General features: G+C 39.1%; 2 protein-coding genes across 3 annotated transcripts in view; one reads left to right on the forward strand and one right to left on the reverse strand.

The window, feature by feature from the left end:
• The window catches only part of krt222 (keratin 222), a 38,592-nt gene extending 27,549 nt beyond the window's left edge, over positions 1-11,043 (forward strand). Inside the window, exons 9-12 of the mRNA XM_034688970.1 lie at positions 492-712; positions 4,086-4,306; positions 4,387-4,489; positions 8,252-11,043. Coding sequence (XP_034544861.1) covers positions 492-712; positions 4,086-4,306; positions 4,387-4,489; positions 8,252-8,465 — 759 coding nt within the window. The 3' untranslated portion in view covers positions 8,466-11,043. The remainder of the gene's footprint in view (positions 1-491; positions 713-4,085; positions 4,307-4,386; positions 4,490-8,251) is intronic.
• Positions 11,044-11,275: 232 nt separating this feature from the next.
• On the reverse strand, positions 11,276-23,487 carry LOC117816199 (tensin-4-like). Of its 2 annotated transcripts, none has more exons than XM_034688368.1 (13): positions 23,436-23,487; positions 21,182-21,450; positions 19,798-20,128; positions 18,731-19,038; positions 18,546-18,641; positions 17,746-17,877; positions 15,910-16,002; positions 15,233-15,310; positions 15,053-15,112; positions 13,211-13,382; positions 13,032-13,100; positions 12,097-12,126; positions 11,276-11,900 (listed from the first exon to the last, which is right to left on the reverse strand). In XM_034688368.1, the coding sequence occupies exons 2-13, from the start codon at positions 21,411-21,413 to the stop codon at positions 11,768-11,770; spliced, it is 1,734 nt and encodes a 577-aa protein (XP_034544259.1). In that variant the 5' UTR covers positions 21,414-21,450; positions 23,436-23,487; the 3' UTR covers positions 11,276-11,767. The 2 variants fall into 2 exon arrangements, with proteins under 2 accessions (XP_034544259.1, XP_034544260.1); XM_034688369.1 differs by lacking the exon at positions 23,436-23,487 and adding an exon at positions 22,907-23,006.
• Positions 23,488-24,387: the final 900 nt, after the last annotated feature.

The raw sequence follows: 24,387 nt of genomic DNA on the forward strand, positions 1-24,387 counted from the left end.
AGTGAAACGGCTATGAACTGGATTTAATGTTTCTGCCTAAATGCTTCACAACTCTTTGAGGACAAAAGAGTTAAACTGTGTGCATGTTTGTGTTATTCAAACATTTACTGTGAAACCAGAGCTCACATCATGACACCGGAGCTGTGCCAGTTAACGTTAAACTGGTTAGTCTGGTCACCTTTTGGAAACTAATTAATGGTAATAAATCAGAGTTTACAAAGTTTAGTCATTGAGACGTTACTGTTGACCACTTTGACAAGCTACAAATCAATACACGCACACTTTGGCAAGAGTAACATCTTTATGACAGTGGATGAAGGTGCTTATGGGAAATGTAGTTTTCATCCCAGCAAAACAATAACAGACTCTATCCAAATGGTCCAACAGAGTCAACACAAGATGAAAACTCCTTTCAGTGCCTTTGAATTCACTGTGAAGCTTTTTAAGAAGAATTCAGTGTCCTAATAGCTACTGGGTTCTTGCTTTTATAGGAGAAAGGCCTGGAGAGCTCCCTGCAGAACACCCAGCGGCAGTACTCCAGCCAACTGCAGGACCTTTCCCAAGTGATCACAGGGCTGGAGAGCGAACTGGAGCAGGTGAGGAACGGGCTGGCAACCCAGCGCCAACGCCACAGCCAGCTCCTCAACACCAAGATGAGACTGGAGCAAGAGATTGCCACTTACCGACGTCTACTCGATCGTGAAGAGGGCAGGTGAGGACATGAGTCAGAGACTGAGGAATGGGAACAATTGAGGAAGAAGGAAGTAATTGTTGAGTTTGAATTTTTTTTTCATGGTTTCAACATCAACCAGGAAGGTCATTTCATTTTTCACCTGAAAAGGTTTTCCCAGAACACCTGAGCACCTTCACTGTTGAAAACGTCAAGACAGAACAGAGCAGAAAAGATGAAGAGAAATAAAACAACAGATATATATATATATATATACAGAGAGAGATAAAGAGATAGATAGAGAGAGATTTGTATAACAGTTCAGTTGGCAAAATTTGCACCTCCAAAGCAGACTTACACACATTTTTCAGCGACATGACTAAAAGAGAAATTATTCTCCAGCGCTCAAGGACAAAAAGGAAACATGATAATTTCTTAATCTCGTCCTTTATATAGCTGTCAAACAGATAGTTTCAAGTGTCAAGTGTAGTGAAAGCCTTGTATTCTTATATGGATTATGAAGCATAAGTCTGTGAGGAAACTGAAAGTCCATAATAATTGCAGGTTGAGACACACTCATGTAGTCGAGCAAAGCTGAACGTAATTACGTGTAACAGCCAAGATTTGAAGTCAACCAGATATTCCAGTACTTCTACACATTTAAAAAGAACACACGATAAATCAAGAAGAGATGACGAACCTTCATTCACTGATTCATCATCCAGCACTGTATCAGACAAGATGAAAGAAGTCAGACACTCGACCTGTCTTTGACTGGTATCTTCTCTTACAGCCTGCCAGAAACAAGCTGTTTTATTAGGGAATACTCCATTCTTTTGGCCTGGCCTTTAATTATCCCCTGACATGTTGGCTCCAACAACCATGTGATTGTCATTTTATAGATTGAGGAAGGTGCAGCAATTTGCTTTTATGAGTCTTTCAGACAGACAGACTTCAGTGCCACATTTGCTTATCCTCACTACTTTGCTTACAGATGCTTTTCATTCAGGATCAGACAGGATTGATTGACTTATGTCATCGATGCACAGGGAGGCAGGACGTGGCATTCAAAGTTTCCATTGTTTGTCTGTGTTTGAGACGGGCGGTTACCAAGTTGCAAGCGGCTGTTCAAAGGGCTGCGTGACAAAAATAATTGAAAGACTTTCTCTTATGGAATCATCACTACTGGTACCTCTCTAAAGTATTTTAAATATTCCATTCTTGTGTAGGTTTGGCAAACGAGAATACATTTTATTCATGACCTAAACTCATTTCACCAAAAAGAGACTCAGCATTTCAGCAGGGTCATCAGATATCAAGGTTCAAACTCAACAACTGTTCTAGAAGCTCTGTGAGGGCTTCACTTCACAAAGGGATGTATTATACAGTGGAGAGGCAGTTATGCAAATCAGAATCCCAACAGGGTGAGCAATACCCTTCCCTGAAATACTTCTATTTTGCATAACCACCCATTCACCATACATTATCAGCATATCACCCAGCTACCCACTGTAGACATAAGCAATCTTGCCCACATGATTGATTTAAGAGGATTTGTTGCTTAAAAAATGAAAAGGTATGAACTCAAAATAATAGCCCCTCCGATACTATTGTCTATTAAGCTTCCATGGCAACGATGAAGCTTTCTTTCTTCTTAGAAGAAGAAATAGAACTTCTTCGCATAGAACAAACTTTAAAACATAAATAACGAAAATGCCTCAACTCCAAAACACTGTTGCTGTTATCACTAAAGCTTATGGTTTAAGTTACTTTGTAGTAATCAGCATCTAAGAGATACTCTCTCCAGCTCTGCTGCTGTTGTCTGGGTTTCAGGACAGGCTGTTGCTCCACTTTGCCCTGGTGGTTGGGGTTCAGTAGCTCCTCAGGCTGTTCTCTCATCTGTGCTTGTTTTTTTGCTGCAGTGTCAACAGGCAGAGGTTGAAATGTGTCAAACTCCTCTCTGCAGATTGATGTAATATCACCTGTGTGATCAGGTCATCCCATGGTGCCACTTTTGCAGTTGTGAATTAAACACAGTTGTTATGGGTTTTTGACCAATCACAATCAAGTATTTTACACAGCTGGGTGATTAATGAGAGAGTCTAATAAGCTGCAGCTGAATGGTTTGCTTACATTCTGCTACACTCAAAATAACGATGCATACTCCTCATTAATAATGTAAACACTATCTGGATAGAAACAGTAAATCCTTGAAGACTGCTGGCTGAAATAATCAGATAACAGAGGACAGCGAGGAGACATGATGACGTGCAACAGCAGTGATTGGAAATTGACCAGAGGATACATTAAGTGCAGATGACAAAACTGATGGAACCCAGACTGCAAACCCGTCTTTGTTTCATCTCTTAACTTATTGCCTGTCAACACCAAGCTGTTTTATTAAGGACTAATAGATTTTAGCAGCATGGCCTTCAATTATCCTAAAGCACTACACTTAAAATGTACCATGCTAAAGGTGCTTGTAATCATCAATTTCTCCACAAAGGGGCAGAGCTGAGCGGGGTCCCCTGTGGGAAATACACTTACTGCTGACAAGTACATCTTACAACCGCACATCCAAAAAAGCTGAACTATCCCGTTAAACGCCTTACTCGCCGGTAAAGCAGCAAAAGCACACTCTTCTTTAGCTAGCTATCCTCTAACCGCTCGTCATTGATAGCATAATTGTCTGTAAAGAATCTCGCAGGACTGTCTTTCTCGGAGCATCCCTGACACTCCCTTGGCAGGGCTGTTGGTTTTAGCATAAAGTTAAATATGAGACACCCACTCTGTCGGGTGTCTCAACTTCCACTGATGTGTTGCAGCCATCAGATAAGGACATTGTGATGAGATTTGGGTGGTCCATGCTTCACAGCAGTTATAAGGAGTGTGGTGTTATGTACAACATGGTATGAAATAAATAATTGAGCTCATGGAGCACGGCCTGTCAAAGCCAGCTGAAGCTTGTTTGATCGGGTTGTGTACTTTAAGATCAAAGTTGTAGCTTTTGGAGATGATACTGATCAAATTACAGAACCATTTTCAGAGTTGCAGTTGTTTCTTTTAACCTCTGTTGCTTTTTCTACTCTGTTTTCTTTTCTGTTTTGGTAAATTTTCCCATCATGCTTATGCTAAGTCTACCTCAATCCCTGGCAGATTTATAGGATCTGTCTTTGTCCTTGAGAGTTCCAGATCAGAATGCATCCATGGCATTTAGCTTTGTGTGATTAATTAGATATGATGTGTCACTGAGGAGCTTCAGATGTACTGCAGGCCTCCTGACTGTCTCCATGCAGGCAGGAGTGTGACATCAATATTTCATCTAACTATCTTCAAGAAAGAAAACAAACATATATCAGCACTGAGTTTCCCTGTTTTCACTCATCTAATCTCTGACCTGCCCCTTTGCCTGCAGGTACATGGGTCGTAATATGCCGTCAATGAGTCTGCGGCCCTGGAGGTCTTCTGTCGTCGAGGAGAAAGAGAACAGCCTAGAAAATGGCTTCAGTGACCCCGCCGTTACTCCGGATGAACCAAAGTCTGAGCCCCTGCCCGAAATACCTTCACTTCTCCCAACAGACAACGGGCTGAAGAAAAGCATACTGCACAGACAGCAGAGCCTTGTGATACTCACAGGTAACACACACGAACATACACACACACACTCTTATTACAGTCATACCTTATTATGACTTGCCATTAATGTGTTTTCACAGAGCCAGAACAAGATAAAGACTTGCCAATCTCCACTGTGAAGACTCAGGAGATTCTTCAGGGCAACGTGGTGCGAGAGAGTGCAGAGGGCCACGGCACCATCGAGTGAGTATCGATCCTTTTGCCCCCCATTGACCTGCAGTCAGCACCTTTGCTTCATACTGAAATGTTGGCATTAAGTAGTAAGCACTAACAGCATTTCATTGCAGCCAAAAGTTATTCCTCACAAAGAGAAATTCCCTTTTCACTACAAAACATAGTTTCATGCTTGTTTAATCTCCTGACACCTTCACACCTCTTAAACTTTGACTCAGTGAGGATTTTATTGCCTCATTACTCTTTAATGGCTCAACCATCCGTGTCTTCTCCACCCTGGCGACGTCTGGTCCAGCAGACGCTCTCCATTTACACGTCGAACAAGTTAGAAAACGCAGAAAATGCTTAGTTGGCTGCTCAGGTTCCCATGAGCAACTCATAGCGTGGCATGGGAATTCTCCTCCTTTAATGGTTTGTGTTTGATGTGGAGATACCCGCCGGGTGTGTAGTCTTAAAGGCGTGGCACCTGTTATTGTTGGAGGAATTCTTTGTTCATGCTTCAGGTGTTGCCAGCCACAGGTACACATTTAAAAAATACTCACACACAAGCATGATGTCTATACAGAGCCACATACAAACATACCACGCTGCAAGAATATTTACTTGGTCTTTAAGCAGTGATCAGAAAGAGGTTAGAGTTACTCAGTCACTTAATTGGCTATGAACAGATATCAAGGGACTTTGGTGGCCAGCCGGCTCACCTTGTTTAACCTGAATGTTTCTTTAATAAATGGTGACATCTCTCTGTAACTGATGGACCAAATGTTAGGCTGGGCTCAGGCTGCTGGAGTTTTAGTCACTTTACACCAGATTCATCCATCCCAACGTTCAGGGAAGAAATCTTGTCTGGAACCTTTCTGATCTTGTAATATCTGACTTCCCTGTCCACCTTTTAACGTCACTTTTTCCTAATGAAAATGAGGAGGGAAAGTGTAGGCTTCTTGCCCTGCCACTGTTTTTCCTGTCCTCCTTCTACCATATCTGAAAGAACTCTCCCTTGTGTGTTTTCTTTTTCTTTTCCCTATTTTGGTATGGGTATGATGGGCTTGAGAGTAACCATGGAGGGATGTGATTCCAGGAAGCCAGAGCTAATTGTTAACACGCCCAAGGCTTCTTGGGCTAACTTTGCAAAATGATCAGTGATGGGAGGTGCCAACCAAACCTTGGTGATTTTCTGGCTCTTGCTGCCCTTGTCCTCATGTTTGGGTTGTGGTACCATGTGGTAGTGTAGGAAGTGTTGTCAATACCAGATGCTTGCATCAAGAGATCCTGACATAGTATTTTTCAAATTTTTTAAGTATCAAGTAGAGAAAATGAGTGACATTAAGATGCAAAGAAAGCTAGAAGCTTGTTAGAATCCAATCCAAGTTAATATTCACGTTAGCCCTGCTTCTGACAAGAAAAAAATTCCAATAGTACAGGGTTTCAGGGTGGCAGATTTCAAGGGGGCTAATATCACCCCTGGCCACCTATCTGGACATCCCCGTCTGTCAGGGTTGTAGCATCATTCTGTGGGAAACACTGGAAGTAATAGGAGGGGTTTCTCTAGCAAGTGCTTATCACATTCATTCCTATTTTCTGGAGTTCAAGTACCTGAAGTTATTTTGGGGGATATAGAGAGTTACAGATCCAGATGCAAACAGCCAATAGGGCCACCCAGATAATATGCAACAGTGCTTGAACCAATAATAAAAAAATTATATATAGTGTTTCCTCATCCTTGCGAGTGCAGTTTTGTTGACAGAGATTTAACTGAATCATCACAATCCCAACTCCAATGTTTGCTTAAGAATGACCCTACTGGCTTCATCTCTGTGGACCTTTTTTTGTACCCAGGTCCCCTAAGAGGTTTTAACTTTTTTGGTATTGTTATGGCAGTGATATGTGCCCTGCTGCTGTGTTGTGTTTTGTTGCATAACAACACAGAAGCAGACTAAACACAAACAGAGACAACAGCAGCACTGCCACTTTAAAGAAACTTGAATAACATGAAATGGACAATCATAACTAAATCAAAAACAAGGCATTCATCTCATATGTCATTGTACACCTCGCCTTCTGAAAGACCAAGAGGTAAATGGTTTCATCTCTTTTACAGCCACAAGTATTTATTAGTCTTTTATGTCAAATTTCAGTGTAGCAAACCTCTTTCAAATACTGTCTGCTCATCAGAAGCTGAAAATAGATATTAGTTTTATATGTCTGACAGTGATTTGTATGATTTAATTTAGCCAGGTTGATACAGCAAAGATCCAGGGTTCTGATCCTGAATGAGTTCATATTAGGCATGTAAAGTGCTCCCATGCTGCCCCCTTGTGTTACTTGCAGATGATGCAATAGTTAATGAAAGGAAAAATATTATATTTAGTCATTTGTTCCAATATAATAGCCCTTGTTACATCGCAGATGATTCAAATATACAGTATCAAAATTGAAATCTCCACCTTTATAAAATCAAAATGTTAAAGAAACGTTTTTGTTACATTTCTTAAGAAGCCTGGACAGAACAGTATCAATTTCTATGGCAGCTCAATCTCACGAAGAGGATTTGACCAGAACAGCGGCTTAAATTGTATTTTTATTACATCTGTAATCTACACATATCTCACCATTCTGGATGCTGGTTTAGCTCAGTTGGTAAGGCAGACTCCCCATGTAAGGAGTCTATAGTCATCTTTGCACTGCTCTTCATAAGACTTGATGTAAATCATCCCGAAGTAGCAACCTCCATCTTGAGAAATGAAGCCAATGTGGAATAGCTTAAAGCTGCAGTTTTTATAAATCATTTGTTTAGAAGATAGTAGGGTTACGAGTGTTGCATAATTAGAAAGCAGCTGATCTGACTGACAGGAGGGTACATGGTAGCTGTCAGCAAGGAAGCTAAAGGCCCTCCTCTGCTTCACCTCTTTGCCTCTGCAAAGGTCTGCAGAAAGTTAGGTTGAATCAGCATTTCCAATATGGGGACCGCTGTCGATAGACTTTAGCAGACATCATGGAAACTACGTCCATGTTTTATACAGTCTATGGTCATCTTCCACTCTCTCTCCACATATCCTGTCTCTTTCTCAATCTGTCCTTTCATGGGCTTTTCCGACTGCTACAGGATCTCTACCTCCAAGGAGGCAAACCGCTACAACGTGGTTAGGGTGTGTCCAGAAGTACACATTTAATGGTGAAAGATTGAATAAATGTATTTGGGAGAACTTTTACTTTTAAATGTGCCCTACTTTATGTTTGAATTGTTTAATCATCCACAATTATAACAATACTGAGCGTAGATGCTAGGAGGCCATTCAAAAGCTCAAGTCAGCCTCCCAATCTGATGAAAGACCAGTTGGATATTATTAATCTTTATCAAGGAGCAATGCATTTTGTCATTAAGGCCTCAATAATGTTGCTATCGTTTTGCTGTTGGGAAGCATCTTGGGGATCTGCTGTAGTGCCCAGGCACTCAAAACTGGATTGAATTACAAAGAAACGTGTGGAAGGGAGGGAGGGAGGTAGGGGAACAAAATGCAAGAGCAAAAAGAGGAGAGGGTTAAGCTTTGAATTTGTGCTAGAAGAGGTGCAGTTTGTATGTGGTCCTGCTCCTAAAACTCTGCTATAAAGTATCACTAAACAAGAGTTAACATGTTTGATACATTGGCAGAAAATAAATCTAAAACACAAAAAAACACCTTTTCATAGGTTTGCCATTAAAGTGACAAAATGTGACATTTACTGCATCATATCACCTTTTCTCACCACAACTTCTAATGTCTTTCTCACTAGGACGGAGAAGATTGATAAGGTGATAAAGCAGTGGGAGGGCTCTTTCTTCAGAGGGAATCCAAAGCTGCGAAAGAAGTCTGTGTCTCTGCGCTTCGACCTGCACATGGCTGCAGCAGACGAGGGTTGCGCCCAGACCAAACAGGACAGCCTGCCTGATGTGGAGGTGTGTCTCATCATGAAGAGATCTCGCAGCATCCCGACTATCACACCATAGCGCCATCACTGGGTCGCCATGCAGACGAGACACCAGTGTGCAGCTGTTTGTGGGGACACCGGTGATGTTGAAGTTACAGAAATGTATCATGTACAGCTGGGACATTACCATCCAACATGCCAACATGCTTAATATGAATTTGAAATTGTAGCACTCATCGTACTTTGCATAACAACAGATGAATTACACTCTAACAGGGCCATTTTATAGTGCCAGAAACACATCAAATATATCAGACCTATGTACAGAGGATAACTAAATAATATGTACACATCTTCGTCATCATTGTAGATACAATAAGTGTCTCTCAATACTGTCGTTAATTCAGGAGGTCACAGACAACAGAGATTATATTACATAAATCGTACTCATATTAACACTTGATTCATGAGTGTACAAACAGATGTAAGGTAAACAGAGGTGGGAAGTCACAGATCACTTTGAGCTGCTGTGAACTATCTGAAGATGTTTTGTTTCTTTAAGAGGCTGTACAGAAATGTTTTGGGCTCCGGGGTTACGAAGAGGATGGAATGTGGGTTTTTCTTTACAGTAACGGGATGTCATCTCTCTAGTTAGCTTGTAGCTCCCACCTGCAGTTTATTCTGCATCTCAAAGCAGATATGAGGTGAAACGTGTCAAAGTATAAACAAATAAATAGACTAGAAAATACATTAAAGAGGAAACAGTATTTAATTGATGTTTCTGTTTAAAACACAATTTAAAAATGCAAATTCAACATCCTATTTTTGTATAGGTAGCTATGCATTGTTTTTCCATGATACCATGGTCAGAGTGAATACTCAATTCTGATTGGCTGCTAATGTGCATTAATCTTGACAAACACCGACTATGCAGTTTCTGTAAAACTGTGTGTTTTACAAATTAATGCACTCGCATTGCCAAGCTGTATCTCAAATTCCTTTCATTTATTGAATAGTAAATAATGTTTCCAGTGCATGATAAACTTGTAGGAAAAGAGTGATTGTTTCAGGTATCGGTCAAACCCTCAGGAAGAGCAACAGAAAAACCCCTGAACAGAGAAAATGGTTGTTAAAAGATTTCCATTTAAACTACCAAAACTGCTTCTCCAGGCTGCAGCCGAATTACACATGGCTCAAAAAGTTGTTTAAAAATCTTCATAGTATTAGGGATCAGTGACATGGCTACATACTGTAGTTAGCTAGTCATGACATGAAATATATTGTCACATAGTATTGATTTTTTTTTAACCAAGATTAGTGACCTTTAATCTCCTGAAAGCATAGCACTATCTTTCTGTTCATAGCTCAAAGTTTCATGAGCTGAGCAGTATCAACATCACCTTCACGTGTGATGGGGTATGAAAAATGTGTTTGATTTACAGAATTAGAGAACAACATTCCCATGGTATTAGAACCTTGTGGGATTTTAATGACTCTTTGGGAATTAGTCCCACCCTCAGGCAGAGGTTAACAGAGCTATGACTTTGATTACAAATTAAAACATAAACAAATGATCTTAATTTATAGTGAGTAACCATGGGGTTACTAGGATGATGCCTGGGAGGTGCCCGTAATTAAGGTTTGATGCACTGCACGGAGTCAGTTGGACTATTCTGGCCTCCTTGTCATCCCTTAATTACTGATGATGGAAACCTCTAAGGTATTAGGCGTCTGTAAATATATTGTAGTTCAAATTAAAGCACATTATATAAAATTATTTGCGCACTTTTATGTATGAATGGCTAAATTGATTGGAACAAAGAAAGTAGTGTTGTATTATTAAAAGATTTTGTTGGTCAAGGGCCAATGACAATATGAATAAAGTTTGAGAGGGCTTCTTTAAAAAAAAACCATGATGTTCTACCCTCACTGACAAATTGATAATTTTGGTACAGTCCCTCAAACTTGCACTGCGGACACAAACAGCACTTAAAAGAACATCAGCACTGAGAGATTTCCCATCATTCCCATGGGGTGTGTACTTTGAGGGTCTTTGTCAATGCAGTTCATGTCCATGTAAGTGAAAAAAAACCTCTCTTTCCAAACTGATAATGTAGCTTCATTTCACAGTTATCTTAGATGTACTGCTCACTGTGATCTTAACAGCAGTGAGGCCCTTTACACTCACCGTGTGTCTCAGAGAATTTAGATTGCCTGTCTTAACCACAGGGGGGCAGTATTTGTAAATAGTTAACACTGCAGTGTATCCTCAGCGCTCAACTTGGGTTGTGTGGCACATGCTATCTGTTACACACACACACACACACACACACACACACACACACACACACACACACACACACACACACACACACACACACACACACACACACACACACACACACACACACACATTAGATTAAGAGTTTTTATGCTTTTCAGTTTTAATTTGGCACCAAAGATATTAAACCTAAGAAAAGGACTATTGTGCATTGCATTTTGGGTGCCTCAGAATAAGTTGAGAGTATTTAAAGATATTAACTATGCAGTTCTGTGCTTGGTTTTGCTTTGCTTCATGAAGCACACTCTTCATTTTGGGAGCTCTGTAACTTAAGAATGAAGCATTTATCAGCTTTTATCTAATAAATTATCATTTCAAATAAAAAAAAGAAAGACGTGTAGAGTGTTGTGATTTCTTTACTATCATTATGATCTTGGTTTCATTTACTAGAATACAAAAAAACATGGACCATTGTGTATTTTATGTTCACAGATAGTTTTTGATGGTGACAAGATAAAGCTGTCTGTTGCCTAATCTCTCACACTCTCCCTCTCTCTCTTCCTCTCCCTCTCTCTCAGATACAATTAGTAAGCATACACATTCACATGTTAAGCAGGTCAGTATGTTTATTTACCATCATAACATTTTGAACAAGTACAGGAATTTACAAAAGATACAGGTTTTTTTCTAACAGTGCAATGCAGTAAAATAAATACAATCTGAAATATACAATGAGAGTATCTGCAAATGTTTTGCTTGAAATGAAAGGACATGACTTTACAAGGTTTGTTACTTCCAGTCTAGTGCAGATTTAGACTTCAATATACATGAGTATTTTTCCAGCAAAAATATTTTGCATAGAAACATTTAAACTAAGTACGGCATCAACAGTGTTGAATTTGTTTAAGCAGTATGACAAAATGTTGGAATGTAACTTTGACAGTCCCAAAGTCTTCAGCTACTTATCTAATATAGTAACAGCAGTATGATGCTTTTTATGAACACCAGCTCAGATTACATGATATTAGGTACAGAGTAAGATATTGTAGAGAGGCCCTGAAGACCTCATACTGTATCTTGCAGTCTCACTTCTTGAGTGCCTATAGCTTAGCTATGGCTGCTTGAATAATTTCAATGGGTTTGTTGCAGGGCTGCAGGGGGTCATATTCTGCAAAAACGTGGCATACATTCTCCATACCAGCTTCCACACCTTTGGCAACGAAACCAAACATCCTGTTAGGGTAAAGACACAGTAGATTAGGTTTTGTTTTAGAACTGCGAAAATGAAAATGAAATGTTCTTTAAATGTAAAAGTATTAATCGTTTAAAGATAAGGCTAAAACCTTGGAGGTTAAAAAAGGATACCCTACCCTTCTGATTAAACACAAACAACATTACAATATTGTACAGAACTGAAGTTAAAAATTACCTTGCACCAAAACTGGAACCCCTCACCCACCTGGAAAGCAAAGAGACAAAGTTTGAGACGTTTAATAATTTCATTCTCTGTGTATGCTTTGTTGGAATGCTTCATGATTTTTAAACTGTTGATGACTTAAACACTTTCCTACAATGACATTTTGCAATTACATTTTCCTAGACATACTTTGTAAAAATAGCTGAAATTAATCTCTTAATCAAGCAAAAACATAACAATAAATAACCATTGACAGCCCTAATATTTAGTTTTTAATCAGTGTTTATTGAGTTATTGGGTAGCTGTGGGAATCTTTGCTTGTGTACGTGGGTAGGCAGGTAGTGAACCAGCATGAACCTGGGTGGGCCTGTGGTTTTAAACGTGTGCAGCAGTAACCATGATTTTCTTTGTTCTTTTGTTGGCTTGCTTGTTTTTTGATGAAAAAAACATTTTAAAAAACGCAGAGCTCTTGCATTCCTACGGTGCATCGGAGGCCCTGTCATTATGTCTGCCCTAAATCTGATTAAGATTTATTAGACAGATGGCCACTACAGTGTTTCCTTGCATTATGTCAAGGTACACTGAAATGGTAAATTACTATATAGCCATCATTAATGTGTGAGGTAACACCTTTGAAAAAAAGGTTTCTGACTTCAATAATCATATCTTTAAAATAACAAACAAACAACATACATATGTAAAGACTGCCAAGCGGTGGAGTGCCAATGCCAACTTGTCAAGTTGCAGTTCAAATCAAGTGGTGTTTCCCTACCTCATGGCATAACTATGAGTGGAAAAGGGGATGGATATATTTATATATTTATAATTGAAAACAATATGAAAGAGCAAATCATGCTCATGGCGGTGGGGTCAGGGTGGGGTTGCTGTCTCTTTGTGTTTCTCAAAATGAGTGACTTTGATTTCAGCACATGGAGCTGTATACTCACAATCGATTGTCTGGATCTTCACCACTATAGCTGAGCAGGTGAGCAGGGTAATGGCGTCTGAAGAAGAGCCTGTAAAGAAAATAATCAGTATTTAAATAATTTGAACAGAAAACAAAAGTAGTTTACAATATGCTGTAAGTAAATCTCAGCAGGGGAGTAACAGGATGTGTCTTTCTTACTTCCTGTTGATATCTGTCAGTGTAACACCCTTCAGGGAAACTTTCATGTTCACTATGGTTGGTGTGAAGGAGCCCGGGGCCTTCCTAAATGTGGAGGACACAGCCTTCTGCACTGCACAGGGGCCTGTTAACATCTCAGTGGGTACGGTATTCAGGTAGATGAAATTGGAAGCTATGGAAGCAACACAAATTGTTAGAGTGTGATCAATGAGGTACAGTGCAAATACATTTGTCATTCAATATGTTTTGGTTAGAAGTCAATTAAAATTTACCCTATTTTCATGAGGAAAAAAATAAGTTTACATCAAGCTCATACAAATATGCCTTTGCCCAAATAAATTGTACTTATTAGGGCTTTATGGGAAAGCTTAAATATTAAAATGCAAAACCTGAAAATTAAATCCAAATAAATCTAGAAAAATGATACTTTTGCCCAAATTCAACTATAATCAGCTTTAGCCCCATTGACGCCCCTCCAGGTTAGCATTAAGCTTATGGATGAGTAAATAAATTTGTAAATTATTCATCAATTTTTAGTTTATGTTCATGATAGCATTATAAAACATTTCTATGTTTAATAATTATACCTAAACCATTTAGTTTTCAGAGACTCACATTATCAGGATCGTTTTTGCTGCTCGAAAAATGTTTATTCCGTGTTTAGTGTTCTAATTGTCATTAAACTGTGACTTGGTTGTTGTTTGAAACTGTTTAAGTAGGCCTATACTAAAGGACAAAAGCCAAGTTAATACAAATTACTTTTAGCTAATAAGTTCTAGCCTTCCTTTGACCATGCATAGTACAGAAAACTGAATCCATAACAGGGTGTCAGTAATGTTAATCTACGATAAAATCACTTTATTTCTACCTTGACTGATATGACTATAGAGGAGTAAAAGGTAAATATATAACACATTTACATATATCGATTGAATGCAGTGTGTTAACATTGTATGATTTTTTTATGTATTGATTTCTTAAAGCCCTTTGTCATCAGACATTAGAATTAACATTATTGCTAACTGTTCAAGTATTATTAGAGCTGCCCTGTCCTCACCATATCACCAAAGCAGCCCCATGTAATGTACTTGCTCCATTTTCAAGTCATAGCTTGTAAATTCCTGTTGTTTTTTCAAGCTTTTTTTTAATTTATCTTGAGATAACCAAGCAGCATCACCAGTGTGGAAACTTGAAGCCAGTACAGAGGTGCAAAGAAATGCAGTTTCCTAAGAAATGTCCTGTTGAAGCTTGCTCCAGAAGCCATCAACACCCAAAGTTAAACATGTTGACAGCCTGGTACAGAAAATAAGTTTTGAACTGAATAGTACATTTATTTATGTATTTTTTCACACTGTACAAGGGGTTCTTTATTTAGAACCTATACATTAAGACTAAAAGTTTAGCTTAAATTTCCATAATTAGGATCTTGACTGAGTTCACTGAGCAGCGAGCGCCATGAATCTGTTTACGAGCATCTCAGCTCCAACTCTTTGGCTGAGTCTAGGTAAACTGAAAAATTGTTTGAGTACAATTTGATTCACTGAAACCATGTCAATGTTTAATAGTCTATGGAGCTGACAAAGCAGGTTTCCCCGGAGGAAAAAACTGTTTTTTCCCATGGTAATGAGTTAGACTTTAGTTCTTATCTTGAGATTGCAACTTAGTTTTCTTTTTATCATGGGATTACATGGCTGATTATAGATTTCTTTATGTAGAGACTAAAACAATAGGCCAGTCAGCATGATTGGCTTGACCATGGCACAATGTTATGATTTTCTGATGTCAAGTCGAGATCTCTTAACTTGTTATCATAGGAAATGCTTAAGTGGGATTTATTCTTACCTGTTTTTCTCTTGTCATCAGCTTCTATTTTATCATATGTTGTATCTGCAGCACTCAAATCTGTGTAGAAGACATAAGTTGAGATTCAATAGTGTCTCTCTGACATATGAATTACACAAATAAGAAGGAAAAAAAAGAAAAATAGCAATAATCATGAGTTATGTGTGATTTGTAGCCTACCTTGGGAGTGGAGTATTAATTTGCAGGGTAAAGCATAAGCAGAAATGGTGTGCTGGTAAACCAACGCAGAGAGACTACCTGCAAACACAAAACAGTGGTTTAGGATTAAGTAAATAAGATAATTGTCACTATCTTGAAGAAAACGTCAGTTAAACTTAAAACATTTCATTCTGATATTATAATCAAATGTTATGATATGGTCTGTAGGTTTACTGTGTAATACAGATTGTAAACTATTTCAATCTTCATTTGCCCCATCTTTTTGACATTTTATTTTTCACTTTGAACACTTTGGTATATTTCAAAGACTTATAGGATTACTTGGAATACAGCTCCCACAGCTATGTAAATAATCTGTTGAAACTGTTACATCAGTGCATGTGTCATCACACCCACAGACCCTGATAGGAAATAGACAATTCTCAATAACTTCTGATAAAGGCTCTGTTTTTTGTGAGAACACACCCTGAGAGCTCATACCTTTGAATGATGAGGAGAGCCCCTGCCGCCCACCCACACCTTAAGAGGCTAGACATGGCTGACTCAGTGCTGGTTTGGCTGACTTTGTCTGCTATAGCAGGATGTTCACTCATATTGAGTAGGCGGATTTATTTTAAATGAGTTTGAAATTCTTGAAGTGCAACAACAAGGTATTTTTATAGTTGGCTCTAACTTACCAAAGTATGGTTCCTGAGAGGAGCCTTTGATGCGCACGCCCTTCGCTGATGATTCAATGAGGAAGTGTCTGATGAGATCAGGGCTGTTCTCTCCTGTTACATGGATGGAAAAAATGAATAATGAACATTATTTACATAATTTTTTTTGTAAATGTACAATTGATGATATAGATGGAAAAAGTGATGAGACAGAGGTGCAATGGTAATTATATATGGCTCATGACTGCTCCATTTATTTATCGATTATTAATATTTATTTATCTATTTATCATCAGTATCTTCTACCAAATAGAATCTGGCTGACATTCACAAAATAACAGTTCCAAGAGTATGAAGAAAAAAAATCAGAGAAAGAAGGTTTTTGCATATTTCAATGCTGATCTCAATTTTTTTTTCTCCAATACAAAAATACAAAAAAATACAGTAAAACTGAATTCTTCCTTGTTTTTTTTTCTTTTATGCATGATTCTGTAAATAAAAGGTCAACCCATTGAAAATTATGGCTGCATAATCAACCAAAAATATTATTGAAATTGCAATATGGACAAGTGCAGTGTTCCGATTCCAATGCTGTCATTTTTTATGTGTAAAAAGATAAACAGTTTATTTGATAATCATGCAAAACGGTGCTGTGAGATGACGTGTTCAACTTAATGTGCTCTGATAATGTAAGCAAAACACAAATGTGGATGGTACAGAACCAAAGAAAAAACACTGGACACTAGAATGGTTTTATGCGGAATTAAAAATGAGCTAATTATATCCATATACTTTAGCTTCTGCTCTATTATAAACTATATTGAATGTACTTCATGGTTTGTGAATTAATCTTCTTCAATATAACATTGATTGATTTCATATTTTTTGTTATATGAATTATTGTTGTTAAAGAGCATGGAAGTAACTTAGGATAATATTACTATAACTTCAAGGGTGATTGTGTCCCTCATTATCCCTCAGGAATAATTTAAGAGAGAAATATTTTAACCACCACCATAACCCTGATTCTGCACTCAGCAATGCACTCAATTCCCGACACAGCGCCCGCCTGTCTTTCATCTCCCCCATTCCTGTAAAACAAATATAAATCTGCAAATGAAGCCGGCCACAAAATTGTTTTGTGAGTGAGGTCCATTTTACCCTCTTTGATTGCTTACACTGCCGTAAACAGCTGGTTTTCTTTGTGTTTACACAGTGTATACTGCGGATGGAAAAAATAACAATACTGTCTCCTGCCCCACCGCAGATAGCTGAATGTCATCAGACGTGCCTATTCACATCAGAAGAGTTAGGTAAGTGAATTTGTGTGCCTCTCAGGCCTTGGTATAAACCAATGAAGACAGCTGCACTGTGTTTGCACTGTTTGTCTGTTTGAAGACCTTTCTTTCCTTTATCTCACCCAACCCTGCTGCAACATTTTATAATAGCCATTAGGGGAGTAACTGTGCCTAGTAAGACAGCTTAAAATAGGTACACTTTCAGAACAGTTCAAGTTGGTGAGATGTTACTGTTCTTTCAGCTGTTTACATCTGCTTTTCTAACTGTATGATCTACTAGATGTACCTTTTGCACCCTTTCAAAGTTAAAGCACATCTGTTATCACAAACAGCACGCTGTTGGCCTAGCAGTCCGGGCACATGCCCCATGTGCAGAGACTGTGGTCCTTGTGATAGCGGTCGCGGCATCAATTCCAGGCCCCCACCATTTGTTGCTTGTCTGCCCATGCTCTCTGCTCCCTGCATTTCCTGTCTCTCTTCAGCTGTCCTATCCATCAAAAGCAAAAATGCCCAAAAATATAACTTAAAAAAAGCAGACTTAGGTGCTGTTGAAGTTTACCTTGGTAGGCGCCAACATTTAAGTTGGCAGACGTTTGGTCGATCTGCATAGCCAGACCGAAGCTGCCTCTGTGGGAAGTGCTGTCTCTCACCACGAATGTTCCTGGTTCCTTATCTCTTAACAGTGCTTCAGCTAGAAAAAAAAACAACAAAGACAATGCTCAGACTTGCAGAATGTGTTTACCGCTGTATCTCTATCCTGAACTACAGAGAAGACATTGATGTAGTCTCTATGATGTCAACTGTTGGTTTGTGGCCTACTCTTTTGAAGAATGGCGTTTTGGCTCCTGCCATCCTGTTTTTTGGGGCCAGAAGTGACCATATTTGGACAAGAGGATCAATAAGCAGTGCTGCTCCTAAGTCCTGTTTGGCCTTAGCGATATTTCAATCATAGGTGACCATTATCTGGCACCCACACTATTGTTAATTTTATCTCAACAACATGAATATCATGAGGTATTTGATGGACAGTTTAGTGTAGAAACTAAAACTATTCACTCATTGTGAAAATGTTCCTTGTAAGAAAAAAATAAGACTGAGGGTCCATTTCTGACACACCTCTTTACAGTCAGACTTCTTTTTACAACCAGTGTGGACTGCTACTGTTCAGAAGAAAGAATGCAGGTTAATGGCTCATTGCATTGGCTTTGCTTTCATAACCAAAAAGTTCTTATTTATATTTCGTGATCTACACTACAAAAAAATCCTTGACCCATTGCCCTGATCCTGCATGAAATGTAACTACAGAGCCTGCAGGAAGCTTTAACTGTGATCTTAAGAGTGATATTTTCAGATTCCCACCTTCTGTTCTGGTGACATGTGGACGGAACCAAAACTTTGAGGTGTCCATGACAAACTTCATTGACGGTTGGCTACCATTAAAACGGGCTTGGATACCTAGAGAACCATAGAAATGAGACATTTAAAAACACCTCAGAGTTTAGTAGCTGCCTGCAAAATAGAGGTCAGTGACATGTATGACTCACTGTGTGGCTTCAAGTTGGACACAGTTAGGTTCTGTGTTAAGTCAATTCCGGGTCCAAGTGATTGGAGGCTTTGTGGCGTGCCGTTGACAAGCAGTACAGGAATATCAGTGAAAGACCCAGACAGTGAGGCAGGACTGCTCTGTGTGCCATACTGCTCTTGTAGATGCCCTCGCCTGATCAGAGGGGGCTTCTCTGGGCTGTGCATATTGTCTGTAGTCCTCATTCTCGACCCATCACTGAAGGAGCCAGGTGTATGAGAGAGTATGGACTCTGGAAAGTCAGCATCTTCACTGGTCAGTGAAAGGTTGCTGTGCAAGGAGGAATACATAAATTGCACATGAGAAGATTAGAGCATGACTGATAAGGGATTTAACTTTTACTGACATCAAATTAAAATGTATAGACCAACTCAAATGCTACGATGTAGTGCCTTAAAAACCTTTTCTTTGTGAACCAATTTTGCTCAAACATGGCAAAAAAACTTATCCAGGAGGCTGATATCTTTAACAAATAACTTAATAAATCAATAATTAACATGATAACACACTGTTAATGATTTCTAGGGCAGATCACATGTTGTGAAGCTCTACTTCATGTGCTGTAAACATTGTCTGCTAGAGAAAACAATGTAATTACATTGCTTATGAATCACAGTGAGCATTGTTTTTCTTATAGTTCTGTGGAGGATTTTTCATAGAACACACTAATGTTAATATGTCTACGTATAACAGGCCCAAATCTCTGGGATAATATTGGTCAACAGGACAATCATTTCTCCCATCATTGGATTTGTACCATGAAACCCAATTGAGGCAGATGTATGAGATTGAATCTTGCTGCCTCTGAAAATAAAGCAAAATAATTTTGTTTGTGACTGTTATCTCCGTCATAAAATTTTAGCTTCACTGTAAAACCACATAGCATTTGCTTCAGTCATCTATGAAGCAAATGTACTGGCCTTAGTCTGCCTCTGAATAAATTGCCAATTTTCATAGAAAAGTTTTGTGTACAAGATGCAGATTTAAAACTTGTGTAATAGCCAACTGATCTTTAATAGTGAATTTTACCTGCCAAGGATGTAGCTGGTGTCTGAACATGTTGACATGGAAAGGAGCGAGGTGACACTGTTTCTGTTGGGCTGTGACAATCTCAGGCATCCTGTGTCTGACCTTGGTGTAGGATTTCGTCGGAGTACACTTCCACCCGGCAGCGGAGGCAGTGAGGACGTAGGGGAGCTGGAAAACACAAGTGCTCCCTGTGGACTGTAGCTAATACGGCTTTGTGTAGGGATGGGAATACTCGGGGACACACATGAGGCCACAGAAGGTGAGGAGCAGGGATGGCATCCTCGAGGGACCAAAGTGTATTGGGAGACATCTTCATCTGAGCAGGAATCATCTGAGAATGGAGAGTGAAGTTTAAGCAAAAACATTGCAACAGGGTTGTGCAATCTCATGGAGATGACTCTGTAACTCTTTGGAAAAACCCTGCATGTCGTATAATTTTCCAGACTTCATACTTTGGTTTTCTCTAAGCAAAATGGGCTTGGCCTCTGTATGCAAACAGACAGCTGTTAAAAGCTGACTGTTAAAGACGTTCATAATTGTCATGCAGGTACCTACTTGCAGAGCTCAGGCCATTCCAACAAAATGCTTTGAATGTTCATTTCTGCTGTTGCGAGGATACAAAATCACTTAGAGGAGTCCCAACTTGTTCCCGTGTACCTGAGGATCTGTTTGTCTCACCGTGGTGATGGGCACTGAGCAAGTCTGTTTGCTCTCAGGAAACTCTGTAAGTGCTGGTCAGCGCATGAGCCAGACGGTGGCTTCTGCAACCGATGTTACGTAACAGTGACTAATGATTATACAGAAATAGTGATATCAGTCTGTGACTGTGGGTGTAAACCCTATGTTTTGCAATCAACTGAAGGTAGTACTCATCAACACTGCAGGCAAGTTGTGTCTTCTGCTGTCTTAACCTCTGTGATGATTTCCTTTACACTTGTCTCTACAAACGGAGCACTCGTAAACAAACGACCGAACATCTTACAAGAAAATATGACTAAACAGGAAATCCATTCGTTGACTCTTGAGCACACTTTCTGATCAGAGCAGCTGTGTATAAAAAACAAACACCCACCACCCTGATGTGTGACTAGTTGGTGAGCCTCTCTGTGTCTGTTACTTAACACGTGCAGCAGGGTGTGGTGCTAGTCTCTGCAGTAATCCTAGAACAGCTGAAGTGGTGCAATTACCCCATGGTTGGAAACAAATCAAAGCTATCCCAAATAGGGAGGGTACATTTCCAAATCCCCAGGCGATGTGTACTTTTTGTTTAACGAAGGTGACTGTTGTTAAACTGTACCCTGTGTCACACCTTTTATGGTTAAAAGAGAGAAAAGAAGTAAAAGAAAAAACTTAAATCTAAAGGAGGTTCACAGTCATACTTTACCTGTGGAAGGGCTGATGCATGAGGGACTGTTGTTGACCGGAATCGGTTCAAATGTCGGATCAAGATCCAGCATGAGCTGGTTGAGATTATCCAGGGAAATGTCAAGGTCATCATTGTTGCTGCTGGGTTCCTTGAGAACTGTCTCTTGCACAGGGTCCAGGCGGATAGTTTGACCCACTCTCAGAACATGATTGGGTATCATGTGGGACATGCCTTTAGCTGCAGGCATCATGTTAGATCAGCTCACAGCTCACGGTTTTCTGGGACAACTAAAGACAGAGACACAATGGGGAGAGATCAGTTACACTGTCCCCACTGGAATGACAGCCTCATTGTTATCCTCTTTACAATGCAAAGCAGGCATTACCTTCTATTCCCAGATACCAGTATTCATAGAAAACTTTATGCATTCTGGACACTGTTATGCAGCAACTGTTGTAATAAAATTCCAGGTTTGTAATTATACTGGTGGTGAGAGAAGAAACAACTTACCAGCCTTTTCAGTGCTTTAACAATTGCAATTGACAAGTTGTTAATGTAACAAGTTACAAATGTTGACTTAATTTTTTCCTTGAAACATTTAGTTTGAAAAAAAGATAGATCAAATGTTTTTATGCGGTCATAAAGAGTTGGTTTCTAACATTTTTAAGGCATGAAAAATATTGGATTTCTCTGACCAAACCAACTGGAAAATTCACTGATTACTGAAGTGATGGCAGATATACTGAATCTATGAGCTGGATTAAAAACAACCTTTATTACGTGGTCCGGGGAAATATTTTTTGTGTACATTTAACTCAAAAGATTTCTCCTTTATACAAATATTTTTACCTAAGAATATTGAACAGAATGACTTTTCTTTGCAGTCCTGGACCGCTATGATGCTTCACTGTGGACAGAGCTGAGAGTTTTGTAAACCATTGCATAGCGGTAGACCAATATCAGTTTTACAAGGGCCAATGCTGATAAGTATTGAGCAGGTTGGCCTATGGCCGATATGCCAATGTCATGTTGTTGTTGTTTTTTGCATTTGCTGTAATACAACGATTTGATTATTCCATGCAGATTACAATCTAGTAGACTTTATCTTCACCCGTAACATGCTTTGCATGGGATTTTATTAATTCATAAATTAGACAAAAACATTAGGTAACACTATAGATTTTCAGAATATGACCATTATTCATGCAATAGTAAGCTCCATTATGCTATGCATCATACCATATTTTATATTAAACACCAGCCAGTAACTGTTTAGATTTGATGTGCTGTCGTTCAGGTTGGACGTTGACATTGCTTGACAACGTATCGGCCGTGATTAATCAGCCCAACCAATTTATGGGTCTATCTCTACTATCAAGAGATGGCAAGGATCAACTTAAGTATAGTTTTATGTATATTTTTGTAAAGTTTTCATATCTGTACATTACTTGTACACCAATACCTGAATTTGTGAAAGACACACATATGCTAATGCTCTGGTTTGCTTGCTTCACCAGTTCAACTTGACCCCTGACATTTGCTCAGGTTAACCCAGAAGATGCTCATAGCTGTTGTTGTGTTTCAGAACGACAATTGAGTGTGCAGGTTGGTATATGTAGCTCAGGACCTTTCAACTACTTTCCATTTGATGCAAAAATGCATGGAAAAAAGAGTGACACAGGCTGAGTAAATGTCTTACATCAATGCTGATATTAGCATGAATAGCAAGGGTGTGTCACATACCATGTCTCCCTTTTCTGAAGTTCAGACAAGGCGCGGCACTTTGAGTCACCCAGGTGACTGTTGGTTGCCATGACTATTGCAGTGTTTTTCTACAACAGCTACAACTTTTACAGGGCGAGTGCAGCAGTGTGGAGGGTAGCAAAGGAATCTGCTTGCTTTGAGGAAAAATTCAGACCATTGATGGCTATTTTTAGCTTTTCAGAAACACAAAATATGAATCACAAATCTTCAGTTAGGTCAAGTGCCATGAAATCCGATTCCTATTTCAGGTGTAATGCAATTTTAAATTAACTTGGTATTTCATTTTTGAAATGAGAGCATATGTGAAGCATTAAATGCTTCTGATGACCCTGCCTAAGCTGCTGCTATAAATATGATAAAACAATTTGTAGACAAACCGAGAAATCCATTTCTAATGCTGACATGTGCTGATATATTTATTCACATTTCACTGATCATCTATCTTTTCACTGCAGATGAGAACTATCCTTTACTTGCGGTATAAAATAAAATGTTAAAGGTGTCCTACCTTTTTTTCTTCTGGTCAGGGTTGCACCGTTGTATTGCTCTTTAACTCTGAGATTCCTCTGTTTTCATTCGACATTCAGTGTGTTGCTTGCTTTTATTAATGAAATCCCAACCCTTTCCCCTGTTAGCCTATCAGAAGTGAGAACTACTAATCCTTCTGGCTCCCACTGATGATGTCATCTTGGCAGCATAAAGTTTATGACTGTAGGGGTGAGTTTTCTCAGCAATGAGATCAAATGAGTACACAGAGCCAGTAAGTATACAGTTATACTAAGTGTATCCAAAGTGGTTATAAATAGTAGAGTTATGTGGATCTGTGTTACATTACTTTTTGAAATGTTGTACTTGCAAACATGCAAAAAACAAAGTGTATTTATTTAGCACCTTTCACAGTGGTTCTCAATCAAATTCAAGAAATCAAGTGAAATGAAGAAAGATATAACACAAAGGTACAGACCGTCTGTTTAGACAAGCATTAGGTTGTAAAGGATACAAGGGAGAATCAGAAAGTGTCCTTGCTTGTTTAAACATGTGAAGTTGAAAGAGCCCAAGATTTCCGGAAGGAAATATTTAAAGCTTAGGAACTACCAACTAGAACACATCCTTACCCTGAGTTTAAACACATGTCTGAGGTGTACTTGGGTCCAGTCAGTATAGAGGGTATGCACTCATTTCACAATCCCACCTGGACACACCCCTGAACCAGACAAAGGTGCAATCCTTGTCAGACTGGCAAAACATCCTTCCACATTGCTGCCTTTAACAGGGGAAACAATGACAACATCTGCTTTAGTTGAGGGCAGTTGAACTTGACAGTGATGCCCTCTGTTCTCTGATGGCACAGTGATCTGTGGACATCGACTTATGGTCAGAAAGTTTACTGACATGTAAAAATGTTACATGTGCCTATTATTTTAAGTTCAGAAAGAGTATTTTTTTAGTTTTCACAGCAA

This window comes from Notolabrus celidotus, chromosome 7, assembly GCF_009762535.1.
Source record: "Notolabrus celidotus isolate fNotCel1 chromosome 7, fNotCel1.pri, whole genome shotgun sequence".
Classification (NCBI taxonomy): Eukaryota; Metazoa; Chordata; class Actinopteri; order Labriformes; family Labridae; genus Notolabrus; species Notolabrus celidotus.

Bases quoted from the DNA above. Each gene is read 5' to 3' on its own strand.
- LOC117816199 (XM_034688368.1), bottom strand. From the start codon at position 21,413: ATGATGCCTGCAGCTAAAGGCATGTCCCACATGATACCCAATCATGTT. The intron at 18,642-18,730 runs GTGAGTCATACA...ATGGTTCTCTAG, and splicing joins GTCCAACTTGAAGCCACACA to GTATCCAAGCCCGTTTTAAT. The intron at 16,003-17,745 runs GTAAACTTCAAC...TCCATGTAACAG, and splicing joins AAATGTTGGCGCCTACCAAG to GAGAGAACAGCCCTGATCTC.